Source organism: Capronia coronata, assembly GCF_000585585.1.
Source record: "Capronia coronata CBS 617.96 chromosome Unknown acBCG-supercont1.3, whole genome shotgun sequence".
Taxonomy (NCBI): Eukaryota; Fungi; Ascomycota; class Eurotiomycetes; order Chaetothyriales; family Herpotrichiellaceae; genus Capronia; species Capronia coronata.
Window position 1 is genome coordinate 1,702,812 of NW_006912895.1, and position 19,205 is coordinate 1,722,016.

The following is a 19,205-nucleotide window of genomic DNA, read 5'->3' on the forward strand; positions in this document are numbered from 1 at the left end:
AATGCGAGCAGCCTGGTTTTCCAACCAATACAGAAAGGATGAGTCGACGGCTGATCGGATGGGCTCTGGTGGTGGGCTTTGGTGTATTGAACGGTCAGCTACTTTCCATGAGGTTGGTTCAAGCACACAACTGATGTGTCCGAAGGCTATGTGACTTTCCGGCCTGCCTTCGAGCAACGTGCTCTGGAGAAGCTGAAAGAAGAGTGTGTACTAACCACTCCAGACTTTGCAAGCATATGAACTAATCATGCCGCGCTTTTGACGATAGGGAACTCGCTGCTGCAGACCTCGGCCCAAATCTGATCGAAATTCCACCGCAAACAACAAAACCGCTCAAAGGATCTGCGAATGACGACGCCAACGCTCGCCAGGCTGGTTGAAGCCCTCACAGAAGTCGCTTGGGCGGTCAAGATACCAGTAGAAAGAGCCGGCGGCTGTCGCGAGATGGGTTGATATGGCGGGAACCACTAGACCCTTGGGGCCGGGACACACGCACCTTGATTGCTCCAGGCGCCTTGCAATGAATCATCCTTTTGGAAACGGTCTGCAAGAGTTGGCTCCTTCAAGCGATCAGTCCGGCGCACACATCAACATAGGACGTTCACGGGCCGCAGCTGTGATTTGGCTGACCAACAAGCCATCGAGAGCTTGAGAGGACTGGACATCCCAAGGACTGCTGTTCTGCAACATAGCACACCATGTCGGCATTGCCTCAACCTCACCTGGCATCGGCGACTGAATTCGAGAGCAACCACAGCGCGGACAATGTTACTATGGAGGTTGCCTTCGCGCTTCTACTACGCCTGCCTCCCGGAAATCAGCCAGTGAAGAGGCTACGGTCGAGATTCATCGTCGGACAGGACTTCAAGCCATGAGACCGGCTAGGAGAAGGTCAGGGCGCACGATCGCATGATGTAACGCCGATGTAGAGCTAGGAGATTTAGTTGGACAACGGAAGGAACGGAGCTCTGCTGAAAGGGCGTACACGACCACTTGACGGAAGGTCACAATCCCTTCTGTACTGGAACGAGGAATATTCATGCAGAAGGAGTTTCCTTTTAGGCTATTTCGGTTTCCCGCAAGCCCCTTTTTAAAAGAAGGGGGCAAGGCAGAACCCGCTTTCTGCGTTTCTCCCAAAGAAAATGCAACCCTGTGTGTGCAGTATCTGCGTGATATGCGTACAATCGGCTGGTCAGCGTTTCGAAAGCCCTTGATGCCCAGCCCGTTTTGTGACTAGTCTGCCCGGTCTGGATCGAGTTTTGTGGCCCTGAAAGCTTGCAGGAAGGAATGAACGTGCCCTTCAATCGACTCATTCGATCTCTTGCACGAGTGCGTTGTTGCTCGGTGGCAGCGGTGGTCCGAAAGCACGACCGACTCTCTTGCCCAACCATTCTTCTGGAACTCCAAGTCGTACCCCTTCCTTCGTAGAGACCCATCTCGTGTACAACGGGTTGGCTTTGGGAACGACTTCTTCCTCCTCGTAGGGTGAACCTGCTGCAGCTGCTGCCGCCGCTGCAGCCAGTGTCTCGGGTTTCGGAGCGGCACCTCGAGCTTTAGACACCTGGGGTTTGAGCTGGGGGTTCGATATTAGCAGGAACCACACAGGAGAGCATCCAAGCACATACCAGTCGATTCAACGCAGCCGCCTTTTCCTCTTGTATCTTCCGCTTGGTCAACTCCTTGCGTTTTCTTGCGTGCTCGTCCTTCTTCATTGCTTTCTCCTCGTCGGTAAAGAACTGAACCATAGTCAGCGGCTTGAGCAATGAAGGGCATACAATAAGCTGTTAAATACCTTTCGCTGTTGTGGTGCCATATCCAACGCCAGTAGCGTGCCTTGATCTTCAGGCCTACCTCGCTGTCTCTTGGTCAACCGGCTGATATCCGGAGTTGCTGAGCCTGAAGCCGGAGTCTCGTCGTCGCTGCTATCCAGGTCGTCGTCATCTTCCTCATCCTCTTCAAGCTCATCCTCTTCGCCCTGAGCATCAGCCTCTCCCAGCTCCTTGTTCTCTTGCCCGCGTGCATTTCCGGCGTGGATGTTGATTGTGGTTTCGTCGTCCTCCTCGGAGAGTTCGGACGAGTCGTCGACTTCATCATCGTCTGGATCGACATCCATTTCCTGATCCTCGACTGACTTGACAGGCCCAACGTTTGCAGGAGAGACGACTAGCTTGGGTTTGGCTGCTTGCTTGCTGTCTGGCCGAGCCGCCGGCGGCTTCAAGGTGATCTTCGGAGGTTTGGGTGCAGCCTGGCGTTTCGCAGGAGGGGCGGGCGAGTCTTCCATGTCGACATCCTCATCTTCGGTTCCTCCTTCGGGTTCCGCGCCGAGCTGATCGAAGTCATCAAGCTCCTCATCTTCCTCTTCTTCCTCGTTCTCCTCCTCCTCGTCATCTTCGGCATCATCTTCGATGTCGCTCTCGCCATACTCGGCGTATGTAGGTCTAGGGGCCGCGCGAGCACCAGTCCTCGAAGCTATCGCAGCTCGGCGAGTGCTTCGTGGTCCTTCCAAGACTTGCCCGCCGCCCAGGGTGTCTTGGAGTGACACGATTTCATTTGCACGCATGACCTCACGGAGTTTACTCGGAGCAGCCTTTACTGTCAATTTGAGACTTTGTCGTCGGTCATCTGCAATGCCAGGGCCGCGCTGGACAGAAGCGGAAGAGGTGATTGGGGCTCCTGCGCGTCGTGGCCTGGACGATGCCGGCGTCGAGGCGCCGGATGAGCTGCGCGGTGTGTTAGCTTCTTTCCCCCTCTCGGTAGCACGGTATCTTAGTGTGATAAACGCCATGATGAGAATAGAGTCCCTGTCGCGGCAGTTGCGCTTGCTCACTTTGTGAAGGAGGAAGATAAGCTAGCCGATCTCAATCCTCGCGACAGGGATGATGTTCTATCTGCAGGTAACAGAGGTCTTGGGGGATGCAATTCACACGCGTTGCAGGGCATGGTGAGCCAGCAGTCTGCTTTGTCTGCCTGTCTTCACCACGACTGTGGCTCTGCCAACATGCTCAAGACGGTCACGCTTAGGCTGGCATAGCCGGAGAGAGTTCCGTTCTGCCCGCCGTCTCGTCTGGTGGCCGACATGAACACAACAGTAACTCCAGCGCCTTCCTCAAACAATTTAACCAGAAGGGACAAGAGTTGGAACACTCACTCATATCTGCCTGCTCTGCGCATCGAGTCGGATTGTCTGGGATCGAAGTCTTCGGCGCTATTTGTATCTGACTCGTCTGAAAAGCCATCAGTTGCGTCGCTGATTTGATGTTGCACGCGGCGGCTTCTATCTGTCATTTTCCAGGCTCGGCTAACGGGCGTCCCTTCTTAGGCTGGTTCCCACTATCCTGCGTGCTGTGGCGGTTCGATCCTGGTGAGTTTGCGCGTTCCGCACCCCGTGTTCTCCCTTTCTCGCTTTGTCTTCGCACTTCGGCCGCGCCAAAGACCCCTGCAGCCTGGCAAATGGTGTATAAGGATATATGCAGTGCTGAGATTGTTTCTTGGTCCCAAATCAGCAAATAGGCAGCCTATGTCAACTGAGGAGGACACGTCTTGGATGACTTACAAACTACAATGAACACTGCTATATTTTGTCGTGGCGTTCAAGGTCCATGGTACCGCAATGTGGCTGAACTGTATGTGGCTGATGCCTTCAGCCCTATCACTTTCTCCAGCCCCAATTGGATTGAGCCGAGGCTGGCATATAGGAACTTGAATGACCCAACGCTGCACTTGAATCACTGAAACTCATTCTCATGCTTCTCATTCTAATACTATAAGTCGACAGCATGGCAGATCAGGACTCGAAAAAGGTCCCCTCTATCCCTGAGTGGCAGAAATTCTACCAACCTGCACAAGAAGGGAGCACTGCTCCTGACGGTCAACCTTCCTCCGGCCAAAAACCTCTCCAGTCCAACTCGACAACAACAGAACCGTCTCCGCTCGAGCAAGCGCGAAGATTCCTTGAAGACGATTCAATACGTGACGCCTCAAGAGAGCAAAAGGCTGCTTTCCTCCAACACAAAGGCGTCCATGCCGATGACATCAACACGCTGCTCGGCCCAGAACAACCCTCCTCCTCGTCTCCTTCCTCCGAACTCCCCTCCGAATTGAAGACTGTCCATGACAACAGCGAAGGATTGAATGGAGGAGACTCTGATGGTCCAGCCCATCACATTGCTACATCAGCTACAACCGAAACAAGCCGACCGGCCGAGACTGCGCCCAAGCGAGATATACCCCCGATCATCACGTATCCCGAATTCCTCCTTAAGCCGCAGAAGCCTCCTCCGCTCGTGACATTCGAGCGCCTGGCGAACGCGGCATACGTGTTTGCCGGCATATCTGCGCTGACGTATGGCGCCAGCAAGTACATTGTGGCACCGATGCTCGAGACGTTGACGGAGGCGCGTCATGAACTGGCCGAGACCGCCCGAGCGGACCTAGAAACGCTGAACAAGAAACTCGAATCCACTGTCTCTCATGTCCCATACTTCGCGAGCAGCACGGTATCGCAAAAGAACAAATACCAGGACTACGACGAAGATGTCGAGTCTGTAGACTCCGACCCTACGGAGCTTTTCCACCGAGATATAGCCACCCAGACCTCTCCAGCACGGTCGCGATCGGCATCGCGTTCCTCGCTGCAGGAAGCTCCCGCTCAAGATCCGACGGTGACACAGTCTGCGCGCTTGACATCGCTTCATGGCACTTTGTCGTCTCTGCTGACCTCCACGACAACGCACTTCTCTCACGATCGACTCAAGGACCAGATGTCCCAGCTTCAGGGTATGCTCGTCAAAATGGAGACCAGTTATAATCCGTTCCAGATCGACTATGGCAGCAGTTTTCCGGGCCACAGTGTGGCTGACGACAAGAACAAGCTCAAGAAGCCTGCTTCAGACTCGGAAGCGTCCAAGTTCAAGGCCGAGATCAGGTCGTTCAAAGGCGCGCTTCTCAGCTCACGGAACTTTCCCACGGCCCGACCGGCTGGCCCATACAATTTGTCGACGAGATGAGGCAGTATCAAGGGCTGTTACTGACCGTCGCGACCAGGGGCAGACGGACCCTGTGATATGATGACTGTCAATATACGCAGAATATAATGACTATCACATGACTACTGTGTACCTACATGTTTCCAAAATACGTCGCTTCCTTTCTGCAGTTATGATCTCTCTACTCGTGATTCAATTGTATATCTATTGCTCTGCGGTGTCAAGACTAGGGTAATCTTGTCCACTGCCCTATCGCCAGAATGCTAAGCATCGTCCAATCGAGGCGTCGTGATCTGTCATTCCTTACGGCCATCAATGTCATGCCGTGCCTTCAATCTGTCCGGGCTCTCTTGTCCACGCTGCGGCCTAGTGCAAACAAATGTGCTCGGCACCCATTTAAGGGGTAGCCCTACACATGCCAACCAGTCTCTTCACACCGACCATCCACTGACCACACTCTTCAACCTTGTTCGTGTGTACATCCAATTGAATGTCGCTGGCACGCTGGAAGTCTCTATTTTGCAGCGCCGCCGCCAGTTCACTAATCTGCTGAACAGTGGCCGGCTTCAGGAGATCCTCGTTGTTCAAGTGGTCAAAAAGAATATCAAGACGCTTCTCAGTGTCGATGACCTGCGGCTTGAACGACGCTGGTGCGCGCGCCTTCACACGCGCCATCTCAGCTGAAAGGATCTCGTAGATTGGTTGCGCAGCCGGCGGAATATGGGTTCGGTCGCCCTTAGCTGTAAGAATCTGTCAGCGCATACTCAAGGGTACGATAAAGGACCCAACTTACGATGCTTTCGTGCTGTATGAGCTGTCCGCTTATCAGAGTTCGCAGTGCCAGGCCTTGAAGGGGGCTGTTGCGACGGACCCGTACTCTGTGGCGGACCTGAAATGAACTGCTGTGACGGTGTCGGCAACACAGGTGCAGAAACTTGCTGGGGAGTTTGTGCGGTCGGCGGTGGGCCGTAAGGGTTGGGTCGAGATTGCTGCGGTGACTGAGATGGGGCATAAGGGTTTGTGGGCTGTGGTGCAGTTTGGAAGAAAGACTGCTGTGGAGGTGGCGCAACCGAAGGGCGCGACTGGGGCGCGCTGGTAGGTTGAGTGCCTGGCGCAGGAGCATATCGACTTGGAGCCGAAGGAGCATGCGAAGGTGGCGCGTTGTATGGTGAGGGCCCTCTCGCAATGGGTGGAGACATCATGTTCTGCCCGAGAGGCGGAGATGTCACACTTGGAGGTGGTGCATATGCATTGCTCGATGAACCAGGCCGCTCGATCGGCTGATGTGGGAACCCACTGGCTAGAGGAGAAGTCACCCTGGGAGGGGGGGCTGAACCTTTCGGTGGCGGAGGAACAGGCGAAGCTCTTTGTTTGGGACCAGCTGGGGGTGGCGCGGGAGGAGAGGGCTGTTGAAATGCAGGTGATGGAATGAAGGGATTCTGTACCGCCTGAGGAGGGAGACCCGGGGTGTTCCTTCTCGAAGTTGGAGGTTTGACGAAGCCTTCCGGGATATCATTCCAATTGGACATGCTCTTGTCCTGAGAGGGGGGAGGAACCGCTGGGGACTGATTGTATCTTGGGGGAGGCGGCACTGGGTTTGCCTGAGAGACACCAAACGGATGCGTTGCGCTTGGAGGCGCCCTCATCTGCTGAGGTGGCTGATAGCCGCCAACCGGAGCATAAGGGTTGATAGGAGCGTTGGTCGGTGCTGGCGGTGCATATGGATTCGCAGGCTGAGAAGGAGGACGCCCATACGGGGTAGGAGCAGCAGCAGAAGTTGTAGGAGTAAATGCCGTCGACGGAGGTTGATACGAGGCCATCCCTCCCATTCCTGGGAGCGGCTTGTTCCTGGTGGTGGCCGGCGTGCTCTGAGCAACAGGAGCCGCAACGGGCTTCTTCCTTGCCAATTGTATACGGCTTTTTGCGATGTCGGCTCCGGGATACTTCGCTGGAAGCAGATCAAGATACTTTTGAGCAACGTCGAGTTGGCCAGATCCAGCCACAATGTCCGCATACTCAAGATATTTGTTGTAGAGCGCCTCCAGCTTCCAATCTCCGTCTTTCGACAGCTCATCATCCTGGAAGTTGACCACTTTGCGGAATATGGTGACCTTTTCGATGAAATCTTGTAGACCCCGAGCATGCAAAGAGAAAACTGATGAGGCGTCTGCCTCTGATGCCCCAGCTTCCTCATGCTCTTTCAGTTCTTGAAGCCAGATGGCCACGACCTTTTCCAGCTTTGAACCAGCCAGGTAACATAACGAGGCATCTTTCCGGCCGACGGTGGTGAGGTCAGCGAGCTGCTCTTCGATTCTGTCTCCCAAAGCTTCGCACAGATCCGGGAATTCCTTCTCATCAGCAAATGTGCACAAGGTAGCCAGAACCTCTTTCCAATTTGCCAGGTCTGCGTTGTGGACGATGTCCCAAAGGTTCTTGCCCACCACCGAAGCTAGTAAGCGAAGATAGTTGGGTCCCTCAGATTGTTTGGCGAAGTATGCTTCCTGGGCCTTTTTAATGCAGTTCTCGCCTCCGCAGATAGCAATCATGAATGCGTCCGACATCCTGTCCTCCAGTAGGCATACGTCGAGAGCTCTCTCAAATTGTCCCAGGATCAGAGCTCGTGTAATCTTTTTGTCGCTTTCAGATTCGGCTCCAGTATATATCTGGAATGGATTGTTAGTCCTGGTGGCCTTGGTCGCTGCAAGTTCGGACAGGAAATCTCCATCAGCTGAGCTTGCGAAAATTGACTGGAATCGCTTATGCGACTTAGAGGCACCGTTGACTGCAGGCTTTTCCTCGCCCGCTTTGTCGTCATCCCCCAATTCAAGTTTCTCGACGCCGTTTGCGGTATCCTCAACCGTGTCTTCGAAGCCCAGATACTTCACAAGCTCTGATCTAGGGTTTTGGGAAACCAGAGTCTCGATAACTGTCCAATCGGCTTTCTCGTCTTCTGTCTTTGCTGCGTTGACCCTCTCTTCGCACAAAGATCGCAGGTCTCCAGACTGGACGGCTTTCTCGAAATTTTCTGTGGCACTTCCAACACTGGAGTCGACCTCGAACTTGCTAATACTAATCTTAGAAGCTCTCGATGACCCTGGTTCGGATAGTCGAACACTAATGATGCGTCCTCCAAATCCAAAAGACACAGATGTGGGCCGCTCGAGCCACTTCGGCGCCTTTGGGAGTGAGAATGACGACGTTTGAGGCTGAATTTGGGCTTTCGAGAAGAAATCTTCACCATCGGCAATCTGACTCTGATCGATTTCTGTACTGCTGGGATTGGTGTTCTGGAGGGACTGAATCTGCAGCTTGCCATCGAACGACGCCGTCGCAAAGAAGTTGGGATTATGAGGATTGAATCTTGTTTGGAAAGTCCAGTTGGTCACGACAGGATAGTCTCCGTATGGCTGGCCGGTCTGTGGATTCCACAAGATCGACCTGTTATCTTTGCCACATGACAGCAATAGGTCGTGATCCTGGGGACACCAGGAGATCGAGAGGACTCCGGAGTCATGGCCTCGTAGTATTTTCTCGGGAGCATGGGAGTTCCTGAGATCCCACACCAATATGACAGGCTCTTGTTCCAGCGGCACAGCAGTGATCAGTCGTGTAGGCTTCTCGGGATCCCAGGCAATGGCGCTGGCCGGCTTGCGCTGATAGTGATTGAGCGTCAAGCTCTCTTTTCTTGTCTTCATATCCCACACTGTGACGAATCCTCCGCTACTGCCTGTGACCAGGATATTCGAGACTTTCTTGTTCCAGTCCAGACACTCGATATCATCCGCTCGAGCTGCCGTGCTCCCAAGACGGATGGGGGCGTCGAGGTGGTTCAAATCAGAGATGAACAATTCTCCTTTTGCACCGCCTGTCGCCAGGAAGTTTGGTATCTTTGGATTGAACTGCAGCGCCTTGATGGCTCCGCTATGAAGCTTCTTGCTGAAGATCGATGCTTCCGCCGCGTTCGTCAAGGTCTTGTCCGCGTCCCATAACCCCAATGTTCCATCATCAAACGCTCCGGCAATGATCCCTCTTTTGTGTCCATCTTGCGCAGGTGTCCAGGCGAGGTCATTGAAGCTGCAACTTGTTAACCGAGCCGCAGCACGAGGGGGAGAATACGTACCCTGTCTCGGTGGGCAGTGTCGCGGCAGGCTGCAATTCCTGGCCTTGGTGGGTGTTGTCTAACGCAAGATCCCAAAGTTCCAGGCATGTTTCATTGCTGAAATCGACATCGACAGCTCCTGACTTTGTCCCGGTTGCGATCCAAGGGGCGGTAGCATCAGGAGACCACGCAAAAGCCGCAGTTCGTGGTATTTCCCTAAGACGCACCATGATGAGAGAGGGACGATTGACGCAGGAGGAGAGGTGGGTGGTGGAAACGAGGGAGGCTTAAGAAGGCATGCAGCAGAGAAGATAATGTTGAACGCTCCAACAGAGACTGTAGTGGACAGCAAATGCAATGTTTGGTCAACAACTTGAACTGCTTCGTATCGTGAACGGATACTCAACTTTCTGTTCTGGACACCGTCGTTTCTCCAGAATCCGCAGATGACAGTGGCCTAAGCGTCATCCCTGAGTCCCCTTAGCCAAAATGTCGTAAATCTGCAGGCCGCTCACCCCGTTTCGGGGCGAGGGTAACGCCGCCCTGTGCTCACCCCGGCTCGCGCGAGCCGGGTGAGAAATTACCCGTATCAGCTCGTCGTCGCCTTAGTTGGCTTCGTTTCTTCTATAGTACTGTATCTCTACTCTCCTTCTCTTCGGGGTTGACTGCATATTAGATATAGTAGTTATCGGTTGAAACTACTCTTAGGCTCTAGTATTGTTCGACGTTCTCAGGCCATAGGCAAGATTAATATCTGTCTTAGAGGTGAGCCCCTTCTCTCTCTTTTTCTCTCTGCGAGTCGGCATCATAGCTGGTATGACTGTCACGGTTCAGCTAGTCAGAGCACTCACGTCGGTCGCCGCAGCTCTCGCACAAGTATCCTGCACGAGGCTGACAGAGTATTCACGGCTTATCTATGCATTATGGCTCAATTGCCACTCAACGACCGCACCGCGTCTCGCGAGTCTCGCCACGTTAGCTCGGGGACGAAGATATTTCTCCCCGATCCGCATGGGCTAGTTTTCATGGGGAGCCACAGATAAACCCGGAAGAGTCTGCAGTCTGCAGCAAGTCTCCACAGCTTCGGAGATCGGTCCAAACAATCTCGCACGGATTTCGTCTAATCGTCGAGTCTGATGGTGGCCACAGTTGACCATCTGAAAACACGGAAACGGTTATGCGAGCATCCAGATGCGGACAGGTATACTCATATGTGTACCCAGAGCCACAGTCGTGCCGATGATAAGAGACGTTCATAAAGCCTATAACAAGGCCTACTCACGCCCGCGAAGCAAACTCGATGTTGTATAAGAAGCTGGGCTGCTGTCGGTCAAGTTGTTGATCTTTCGGACACACCACATTGAGCTTTTCCATTCCATCCTCCTATTCCAGTCCACCCAGCAATATGGTCGGTGCTGCTACCGCCTCCCGGTCCGTAGGGGCAACGCTCTCTTCGGTCCTCCCTCAGGATGCCAGACCATGGTACAAGCAGAGACATTTGGTCAAACTGAATCTCTCTATTGCCATGATCTATTTCTGCTGTGAGCGAGATCAATGTTCAGAGCACCACGACTCTGGCTAACAAGAGGTCATAGCAACGACCAACGGGTACGACGGGTCCATCATGAACAATTTCCTGAGTCTTCCCGAATGGAATGTCTTTATGAATCACCCCAAGGGTGCGTGGCTTGGATTTTTCAATGCCTTGTACTGGACTGTTGTTGGCGTCTGGTCTCCCTTCGTTGCGCACTTTGCCAACAAATACGGACGAAAACGCGTCCTCTACTACGGTTACATCCCCCTGGTCATCGCCACGGCGCTGGAGGCTGCTGCACCGAACCCAGCCGTCTTCATCGTATCCCGCGGACTGCTGGGCTTGACAACCGCCACGGTTGGCAACACTGCACCACTGCTGATGGCCGAAACCGCCTTTCCCACCCACCGAGGGGTGGCCACCGCACTCTACAACACGGGCTTCCATGTAGGAGCAGCAGTCGCAGCATGGGCCACGTTTGGAACGAGATCCTACGGGTCCAATTGGTCGTGGAGAGTTCCCGCCATATTGCAAATCATTTGCCCGCTCATCGCCCTCGTGGGAGCCATTACAATTCCCGAAAGTCCTCGTTGGCTGGTGTCGGTCGGTCGCGAAGAAGAAGCACGCCGTATCTTAATAAACACACATGCTGGAGGGGACGAGAACTCACCGTTGGTCGACTACGAATTCCGTGAGATTTCCTCCACCATCAAACTGGAGCGTGAAGCGAACAAACGTGGATACTCGGAGATGTGGCGCACGCCCGGCAACAGACATCGATTGTTCATCACCGTCACCATCGGCCTCTTCGCTGAATGGGTTGGCAACAATGTCGTCTCCTACTACGTCTCGGTTGTGCTGACCGACGTCGGCGTCACCAGCGTGACTCACCAGATTGCCATCACGGGAGGTCTCCAAGTGTGGAACGCCATCATTGCCATCACCGCTGCCTCCAACGTGGACCGCCTGGGTCGTCGGGGCCTTTTCCTCTCCAGTGCGGCGGTCATGTTGGTCAGCTTCATCATCATCACCGCCTGTGCTGCCACGTTCAAGATCTCGGGCAACACCACGGCCGGTTTGGTGGTGGTGCCGTTCTTGTTCATCTTCTACGGAGGATACGATCTGGGTCTGAACCCGATGCTGTACGCTTATCCGGTGGAGATCTGGCCGTACCATCTGCGAAGCCGTGGACTCAGTCTTGCCTGGATCTTCCTCGTTGTCAGCACCGTGTTCAATGTATTTGTGAACCCGATTGCCATGGAAGACATTGGTTGGAAGTACTACATTGTCTTTGATGTCATGATCCTCCTATTCGGGCTGACCGCATACTTCTTCTACCCTGAGACCGGTGGCCGGACGCTGGAACAAGTGGCCGAGATCTTCGATGGCGTGCCGACGCAGGGTATTGAGGCACAAGAAAAAGAGGGCGATGATTTCGGAAGCGATGCAGGTGCTTCCAAGCAGCCGACGACGGAGATGGCAGCGGTTTCGTAACGGTCTCATCTCTCGAAGGAGGTCAGAGGCGAAGACCTAGGTGCGGACGGATCAAACGAGCTTGGCAGTACGTTAAGGCGGGAGCGTCAATTGAGGCGATACCGCTGCTGGGAGATGGTCTAGATGAGTGGTGGAATGAGGTGGCGAATTCTCGTGGGAAACGAAGTCGAGCCCGATAGTCGGTTCCGTTGTTGATGGTTCTGGACTCCGTGCTCACTTTCATCCTGAGTGTATTTTTAACCACAATATCATATCAACGGGCTGGTGATACAATCCAAGCCTTTTAGCCAGTGGCCAGTCAAGTTGTATATGGATATCAACATGGACCCCCCAAGTATCCGCCTTTATCTTCGGTGTACCTAAGGTACCGGTAATTTCTGCGAAGGTTGAAGATGGTCATTTAAAACTATGGTGGATGGATGGAGGTTGGAGACCTAACGTATTGAATACACAGCAAAACGCTGGTCAAGAATCTTCTCCTGGTTCCCTCCACCATCAAACGGCCAATTGTTGTTCGAGTCTGCGCTAATCGTGCTCTCCACATGCTCAAGTGGGCCTGTATGTGATATACAGAACCCTCCCCCACTGCGATAAGTTCGCCTAAATAAGCGGCTCTACGTTGGGCAAGACTCGGTCACTGTCTTGAGTGTCTCAGACGAGGGCAATATCAGGTCTAATGTCGGCACGAGAAAGCAATGACAATGACGCCCCTGCGCCATGGGATCATCATGCTCCGGATCATAACTCAGCGCAGAAAAGAGTTCGCTTGGAAAACGACGATCCACAACAGCGTCCCTCGCGCAAGAAAAGGGCCTTGAGCGCATGTGAGGTTTGCCGGGCACGCAAGACCAAATGCAGCAACGACAGACCGAGATGTAAGTATTGCCAGGACAATGACTTGGAGTGCGTCTATCTATCCCAAAAGGAGAATCCAGAGTAAGTCCGCAACCGTCACCAGCAAGGGGGGCTGAAAGTGAAAGACGACGGGTCTGATCATTTCGTTTTCGGCAGACGCGATCCAAATCTACTCATCCTGAGCAAACTGAACGACATTATCGACCGGCTAGATCGTGCAGGCGTGCCTACACCTGCGTCTATCGGATTAATGGCCAGTCATCGTTCTCACTCCAGAACAGCCTCGAATTCAGCAAGTCCAGCTGTGTTGTCAACGTCCCAACACGAACCGCCGTCAGATTCTTACGATGACGAAGAGCTCCGAATCCCCTCCGCTCGAACATCGGCAGACAATGTCCTCCTCTGGCCCATCTTCGAACAAAGGTACCAGGCCCATTTCTTTGTGAGTGGTCTGTTCACCCGCTCGTTCCATGCCGGTAATGGGAACCAGGGGAGTCAGACATTTCTCAACCCTGGCTTAAGGCTCAACTCTACGACCAATGTCTCCATGGGAATATCTATCGAGGAGAATGTGGTCGAGCATGTCGAGGCTTTTCTGATGCTCGTCTATCCTAAAAACCCCGTGCTCGACCCGGTCAAGCTCAGGCGTTACGCCCAAGCTGTTGAAGAGAACGGAATTGGGTGGAATGATGAATCATGCCTGGTGGTGAGTTCGACCTTTGTCCTTTCTGCCAGGTTTCGGCTTGTGCGAGTCGAGATGCACTCCTGCTCTCTCTTCTATTCGCATAAAGCACCCTTCGGTCAGACCTAGACCTAACAATCCTCCAATGTTTTGCAGCTCCTAGTATGCGCCGTTGGTTCCATGGCCGTACCGTTTTCAGGTTTGCAGGCTCACAACGGTCTTCACTTGAGTGGCGAGATATCCTCACAGGAAGCATTCTCGGAAAAACTCGCAATTGCAAGATATTACTACAAATTGGCGCAAAAGAGAATAGGTCTGTTGAGCGGAGCGATAACGAAAGCACAATGTCATTTTTTGCTGGGAATATATTACTCCTACGTATTCCAACCGGTGGAGGCGTGGCAAAGCTTTGTGCAGGCTTCGCTGGCCCATCATACGTACCTGCAAGGACGGATCATCAGCGGAGATCTAGAGGACGCTGATCCCGACAGCGGAAAGGAGCGAGCAGCGAGGAGGCTGGAGCAATGCTTGTATTGGTCCGCTTTCCGTTCTGAATGGTAGGCCGACGATACCCGTCTGCGACTCTTTGGGTAGGCTCGCCACTGACGAGATCAACAGTGACATGAGGCTCCAGTTGCCAGTCCTTCAAACTACGACAGACTTCAAATACGCCAACATGTTTCCCTCGCCACCAGAGAATCACTCGCTAGAAGACGTGACCACCACTGAACGTGCCACATCCAGCAGCATGGAGTCAAGACCACAGGTGGCCTGTGATGGGGACCAAGGATCTGTCGCCAAAAGGACGGCATTTGATAAACAAAAGTGGGAGCAGAATTGGTTCTTCTACTTCACTGAAATCACCTTGCGGCGAATCGGAAATCGCATCTTGAACGCCCTTTACAAGTATGACAGCTATCCCGGAGCCGGTTTGACCATAACAGAGATGTTCAAGCTAGTGGCCCACTTTGATGAGCAGTTGTCCGAATTGTAAGTGACTCCTCAATGACTGGCGTCGGGAAGAAACCCTGCTGGGACAAGTCACACTTTGCCCGTCTGAATGCTCTCGAGCATCATATTGACAAAATCATGCTGACTTTGACACCCTCGCAGCCACAGAAAGATTCCCGCTCTCCTGTATTTTGAGAAGGACCAACGTGTCGTCCCCACACAAGAACTTCCCATGATCACTCGAGGGCGGTTTTGCGAGATCAGCTCATCGCTGTATCGACCCCTGTTATACTATGCAATCCACCACGATGCAGCTGACACTTACCAGACCTTGATCAAGCCATTCGTAGACAAGTGCATTACATTCGGGTTCTGGTTCATCGATCAAGTGGCACAACTGCATCGCCACCACGGGACCTGGTGGTCCGTCCACCACGGCTCTGGTGTCAGCCTTGCACTCATCGCAGCGTCGAGATGTGGCCACATCGAGATGCCACTGGGATGGGAAACGTCCGTTGAAACCCATATCTCCATCCTCCGATATTGGGAGGCAGAGTGTCCCGAATTCGCCAAAGCCAGGATGGTTATCGAAACAGAATTTGATCAAGCCAGAGCGTACAATGCGCCTACCTGATCAGCCAGCCAGCGCTAGATTCTGCGAGAGAAGCCCATGCGTACTCACACTCATCAACCCGGGCGAGTTTAAAGAATACCCTACCCCGGACTGGGACCAGGGACCCTGTGCAAGAAACCCCGGCCTGCCAGTCGTTGCACAAAATTTATTAACCTCACGATTGATAAACTAATATTTCCTTGCCAAGCATGGCGCCTGTCATCAGTAGGGTACGCCTGGTTGTTTGCTATCCTCTTGAGCGTCCGGGTTGATCGGCCGGAAATGTCAGACGGGGTCCCAGTCCTTATCTTGTGGTGCCTCGGGTGCCTCTCCGATCTCCCCGAGGACATTCTCTTTGCTGGAGCCGGCTTCTGAGCCTCCACAAGTCAATGGTCGGACGTCGGTAGGGATTCCCACCGAATACTGAAAGTTGATTCGATCAGCTCTGATAGTGTTCACTACACGGTGAACCTACAACTACGGTTCTGGCCCAACGGTCATTTTATTGACCCTTCTCTCGAGGTCTCGACTGGCGCGATGAGAACGGGACCATTTATTGTTGTGGAGGTGGGAAAGAATCTTTGAGTAGCTTGGTTGTGACCCTGAAGGAGACAGAGTACAGCATGCTGGCTCCCATGCTCTCATGCATGGTCCGGAACGGGTGTGGAAACAGAGCGCTCATATCTCGTCCCAAAAATTCCCGCCCTCTGTTCTCCCTGCGCTTACACCACTCCCGGGTCGCTCTCACTCTCAGAGAGTGTTTCCCACAGGCGCGTACGTCAAACCTGCGGCCACAGTGATCGTTCTCAACACTCAAGGCTCGCCATGTCCATTCGGCAGTGGAAAGCAGCCGTCTGCCAGACCGAACCCTGCTGGCTTGACAAGACAGCGGGCGTGGCCAAGACGATCCAACTCATACGAGAAGCAAAAGAAAACTGCGCCGCCCTCATCGCCTTCTCCGAGACCTGGCTCCCGGGCTACCCTCTCTTCCTCTGGAGCAATGCCTACATGGACAACCTGTCACTCGTTCAACGCTACATCCAGAACAGCATCACGGCGCAAGGTCCAGAGATGCTGGCCATACGGCGGACGGCCGCTGAATGTCAAATGTACGTCTCGCTGGGCTTTTCGGAGCGGGACGGGGCCTCGTTGTACATCGCGCAGGTGTTGATCGGGCCGGATGGAAACGTGCTGCTACATCGACGCAAACTCAAGCCGACGCACGTGGAACGGACGATTTTCGGGGACGCGACGGGCGACTCGGTCAACAGTGTGGTCGCCACTCCGCTGGGCAAGATTGGCATGCTGAACTGCTGGGAGCACTTACAGCCGCTGCTGAAGTACCACGCCTACAGCCAGGGCGAAGAGGTGCACATCGCCGCCTGGCCCAACAACCGCGTCGAGTGCACGGCCGAGCCGTGGACGCTGTCGATGCAAGCCAGCGTGCTCATGGCCAGCCAATTCTACGCCCTCGAGGGCCAGACGTTCGTGCTGGCCGCCAACTACCCCATTACGCAGGAGGGCCGCGACAAGAATACGCCCGAGACGACCGACAAGACCAAGACGTGGAAGCGCGCTGTCGGTGGCGGCGCCGCCAGCGTCTACGGCCCCGACGGTCGCCGCCTCACCGAGCCCACCGACCACCAGTACGACGGGCTGATCTACTGCGACATCGACCTCGACAAGATCTACGAGGCCAAGACGCTGGCTGACCCCGTCGGTCACTACTCCCGACCGGACCTGCTGCGGTTGTTGGTCGATGACCAGCCCAAGAATCACGTCGTCCGGTTGAACGAAATGGGAACCCCACTGCCGGCGAGGACGCTCCTGTCACAGCACCGGCCTCTGGATGCGTTGCTCGAAGCGAAGGATTCTTGATCCGGTTGATTGGGCTGTGGATGGTGACCTTCTGGACTCGATGCACGTTACGGCGTCGATAGCTTCCCTCGTGACTCTGTAGTTACAATGGGACGCTATTTGAACCAGAGCCATAGCAACTCGCACAAGGCGACGTCACCCTCGGCACCGAATGGGATGAGTCGCGAGCAGTTTTCCCCATGCGTGGTATCAGTCAACCTACCTAATTCCAACCCATAAAGTCCACGAACACCAATCAGAGAAACGTAGTCAACGTGCAAATGCTTACTACGTACTTAATCCATCCCACGAAAGTTGGAGCATTCATTAACCAGGTAGTTCCCATGTTCGAATTGCTCTCTTGTACGAAGAACAATAGTCAGCGCTCAATCCACAGCTCGGGAGACTCCCAAAGAGAATGTCTTGGTCTAACGTCTATGGATGACCACCTCGAATCCATCTTGCCAGACAAACCAGCCTCCTGATACCTTCCATTCCAAGTCCGGAGTCTTCAGAGAGAACTCTATTCATATACCGGGTGAGCCACCAGATACCACGGCGCTATACAATCATGTGTTGTGCTTAGACGTACCTCGTAGTGGCGAAGCAATTGCGGAACCAGTTTTGAGAGCTCCAGCGTAGAGATGTTTTTGCCCAAGCACGCGCGATTGCCAGCGCCATAGGTCTGAGATGGGGGCTCTCAGTGGGAGGCTGCAAGCCGGAAAGCAGTGCACGTGACGTCGAAACTGCGCAACCTGTCGGACCTTCTTGTGGGCTTCAACTTTGCAACCTTGGATTTGCCTGCTACATCTTCTATTCATCTAATTAGAGTCGATTCTAGGAGCAACAAACTGTTCCGCATCTATTTGCGTCTGCGCGATCTATGCAGCCGGGGGCGAGAAAAAGGGCCCTGCGCTGCGCCCTTTATTGACCTCTTCTATCTCGACCTTCGATCTATCTTCCTTTCTCTTTCGTCGTTCACCAACCCCTGTAGCCGGAAGTAACTAATATGAGCACCGGTGTTCGTCGTGCCTACTCTTCCATGACATTCATCTGTGGTGTGAGACTTGACAGTTCTGAACCCTTCCAAATTCTGCCTTTCATGGCTACTGCATCTCAAAGAGGCCTTTGCCCTCCAGCGATCGAAGCTCTGCGTCCAAATCTCAACATCATCACAAGAGCCCATGTATGCCACTATTCCAGCAACTGCCTGAAGCAATGTTGTGTGAAATTTGTAGACTATGGTCTTCTGGATACTCGAAGGAAACTGCCAGCCTTGTCGCGTCGTCAAGTGGCCCCGGCCTCTAAAGGGCCTGTTCGGCGGACCAACTACAAGTGGCCGCCCATAATTGTGTAACACGTGATCTTCAATTTTCGCAACGTGCCTATAATCAGAATACTCTTTGTTTGAACGAACCTTGCAACAGCGGCAGCCAGTATTACAACCAATTGGTAATGGCGGAAGGCACGAATCGGCCCAACAGTACCGTGTACGTCGGCGGGCTGGACACGACGCTCGTGACTGCTGCGACGCTGTCCGAAGCATTCATACCGTTCGGCGAGATCGTCGACATAACTCTACCAAAGCCAGAGGCGCCATCTTCCACCGACCTCCATCGAGGGTTCGGGTACGTGGAATTCGAAGATGAGGCAGATGCCAAAGAAGCCATTGCCAACATGGACCAGAGCGAACTTTACGGACGAGTGATCAAGGTTGCTTTGGCAAAACCAGACAGGAAAGAAACTGGGGAAGCTGGGCTGGGCAGTACCACGGCTATTTGGGCACAGGTAAGGGGAATTATCTTGATTATTATCATGTTGTTTTGGCCTATTTTCGTCTATATTGTCATTGTACTTCAATATTGACTCACTGGTTGCATAGGAGGATTATTTGGCAAAATACGCAGGAGCGGCAACAGAGGATAAAGCTGCCGTGGAGCAATCCAAGAATGAGAGGCTTGAAGACCCCATGGAAGGTCTAGAGGGTCTAGATGTCGCTGGGCCGAAGCCTGAGTGAGAGCACTCACAAGCGCAAACTGAAGCAAACGAGAACACTCGCGCTATTGGGATGTACCAAGTCATTTGATACATATCCATGGCAGGCTATCCTTCAATCCTGGAGTAGTACGCCATCT

At 53.6% G+C, this 19,205-nt stretch overlaps 8 protein-coding genes across 8 annotated transcripts; 6 read left to right on the top strand and 2 right to left on the bottom strand.

The window, feature by feature from the left end:
- Positions 1-38: 38 nt before the first annotated feature.
- On the top strand, positions 39-380 carry A1O1_03928 (uncharacterized protein; the record flags this gene model as incomplete). Its single annotated transcript, XM_007724827.1, has 3 exons — positions 39-93; positions 146-203; positions 269-380. 3 exons carry the CDS (start codon positions 39-41, stop codon positions 378-380), a joined length of 225 nt encoding a protein of 74 aa, XP_007723017.1.
- Positions 381-1,309: 929 nt separating this feature from the next.
- On the bottom strand, positions 1,310-2,785 carry A1O1_03929 (uncharacterized protein; the record flags this gene model as incomplete). Its single annotated transcript, XM_007724828.1, has 3 exons — positions 1,310-1,573; positions 1,626-1,736; positions 1,793-2,785. The coding sequence occupies 3 exons, from the start codon at positions 2,783-2,785 to the stop codon at positions 1,310-1,312; spliced, it is 1,368 nt and encodes a 455-aa protein (XP_007723018.1).
- Positions 2,786-3,776: 991 nt separating this feature from the next.
- Positions 3,777-5,006, top strand: A1O1_03930 (uncharacterized protein; the record flags this gene model as incomplete). The annotated part of the gene is made up of 1 exon (XM_007724829.1): positions 3,777-5,006. The coding sequence occupies one exon, from the start codon at positions 3,777-3,779 to the stop codon at positions 5,004-5,006; it is 1,230 nt and encodes a 409-aa protein (XP_007723019.1).
- A 375-nt stretch (positions 5,007-5,381) lies between these two features.
- A1O1_03931 (uncharacterized protein) lies at positions 5,382-9,314 on the bottom strand (the record flags this gene model as incomplete). Its single annotated transcript, XM_007724830.1, has 3 exons — positions 5,382-5,725; positions 5,779-9,059; positions 9,106-9,314. 3 exons carry the CDS (start codon positions 9,312-9,314, stop codon positions 5,382-5,384), a joined length of 3,834 nt encoding a protein of 1,277 aa, XP_007723020.1.
- Positions 9,315-10,489: 1,175 nt separating this feature from the next.
- On the top strand, positions 10,490-12,112 carry A1O1_03932 (uncharacterized protein; the record flags this gene model as incomplete). The annotated part of the gene is made up of 2 exons (XM_007724831.1): positions 10,490-10,625; positions 10,680-12,112. The coding sequence occupies 2 exons, from the start codon at positions 10,490-10,492 to the stop codon at positions 12,110-12,112; spliced, it is 1,569 nt and encodes a 522-aa protein (XP_007723021.1).
- Positions 12,113-12,788: 676 nt separating this feature from the next.
- On the top strand, positions 12,789-15,234 carry A1O1_03933 (uncharacterized protein; the record flags this gene model as incomplete). The annotated part of the gene is made up of 5 exons (XM_007724832.1): positions 12,789-13,048; positions 13,124-13,673; positions 13,806-14,206; positions 14,268-14,639; positions 14,763-15,234. The coding sequence occupies 5 exons, from the start codon at positions 12,789-12,791 to the stop codon at positions 15,232-15,234; spliced, it is 2,055 nt and encodes a 684-aa protein (XP_007723022.1).
- Positions 15,235-16,038: 804 nt separating this feature from the next.
- Positions 16,039-17,091, top strand: A1O1_03934 (uncharacterized protein; the record flags this gene model as incomplete). Its single annotated transcript, XM_007724833.1, has 1 exon — positions 16,039-17,091. The coding sequence occupies one exon, from the start codon at positions 16,039-16,041 to the stop codon at positions 17,089-17,091; it is 1,053 nt and encodes a 350-aa protein (XP_007723023.1).
- Positions 17,092-18,525: 1,434 nt separating this feature from the next.
- On the top strand, positions 18,526-19,087 carry A1O1_03935 (peptidylprolyl isomerase; the record flags this gene model as incomplete). The annotated part of the gene is made up of 2 exons (XM_007724834.1): positions 18,526-18,858; positions 18,953-19,087. 2 exons carry the CDS (start codon positions 18,526-18,528, stop codon positions 19,085-19,087), a joined length of 468 nt encoding a protein of 155 aa, XP_007723024.1.
- Positions 19,088-19,205: the final 118 nt, after the last annotated feature.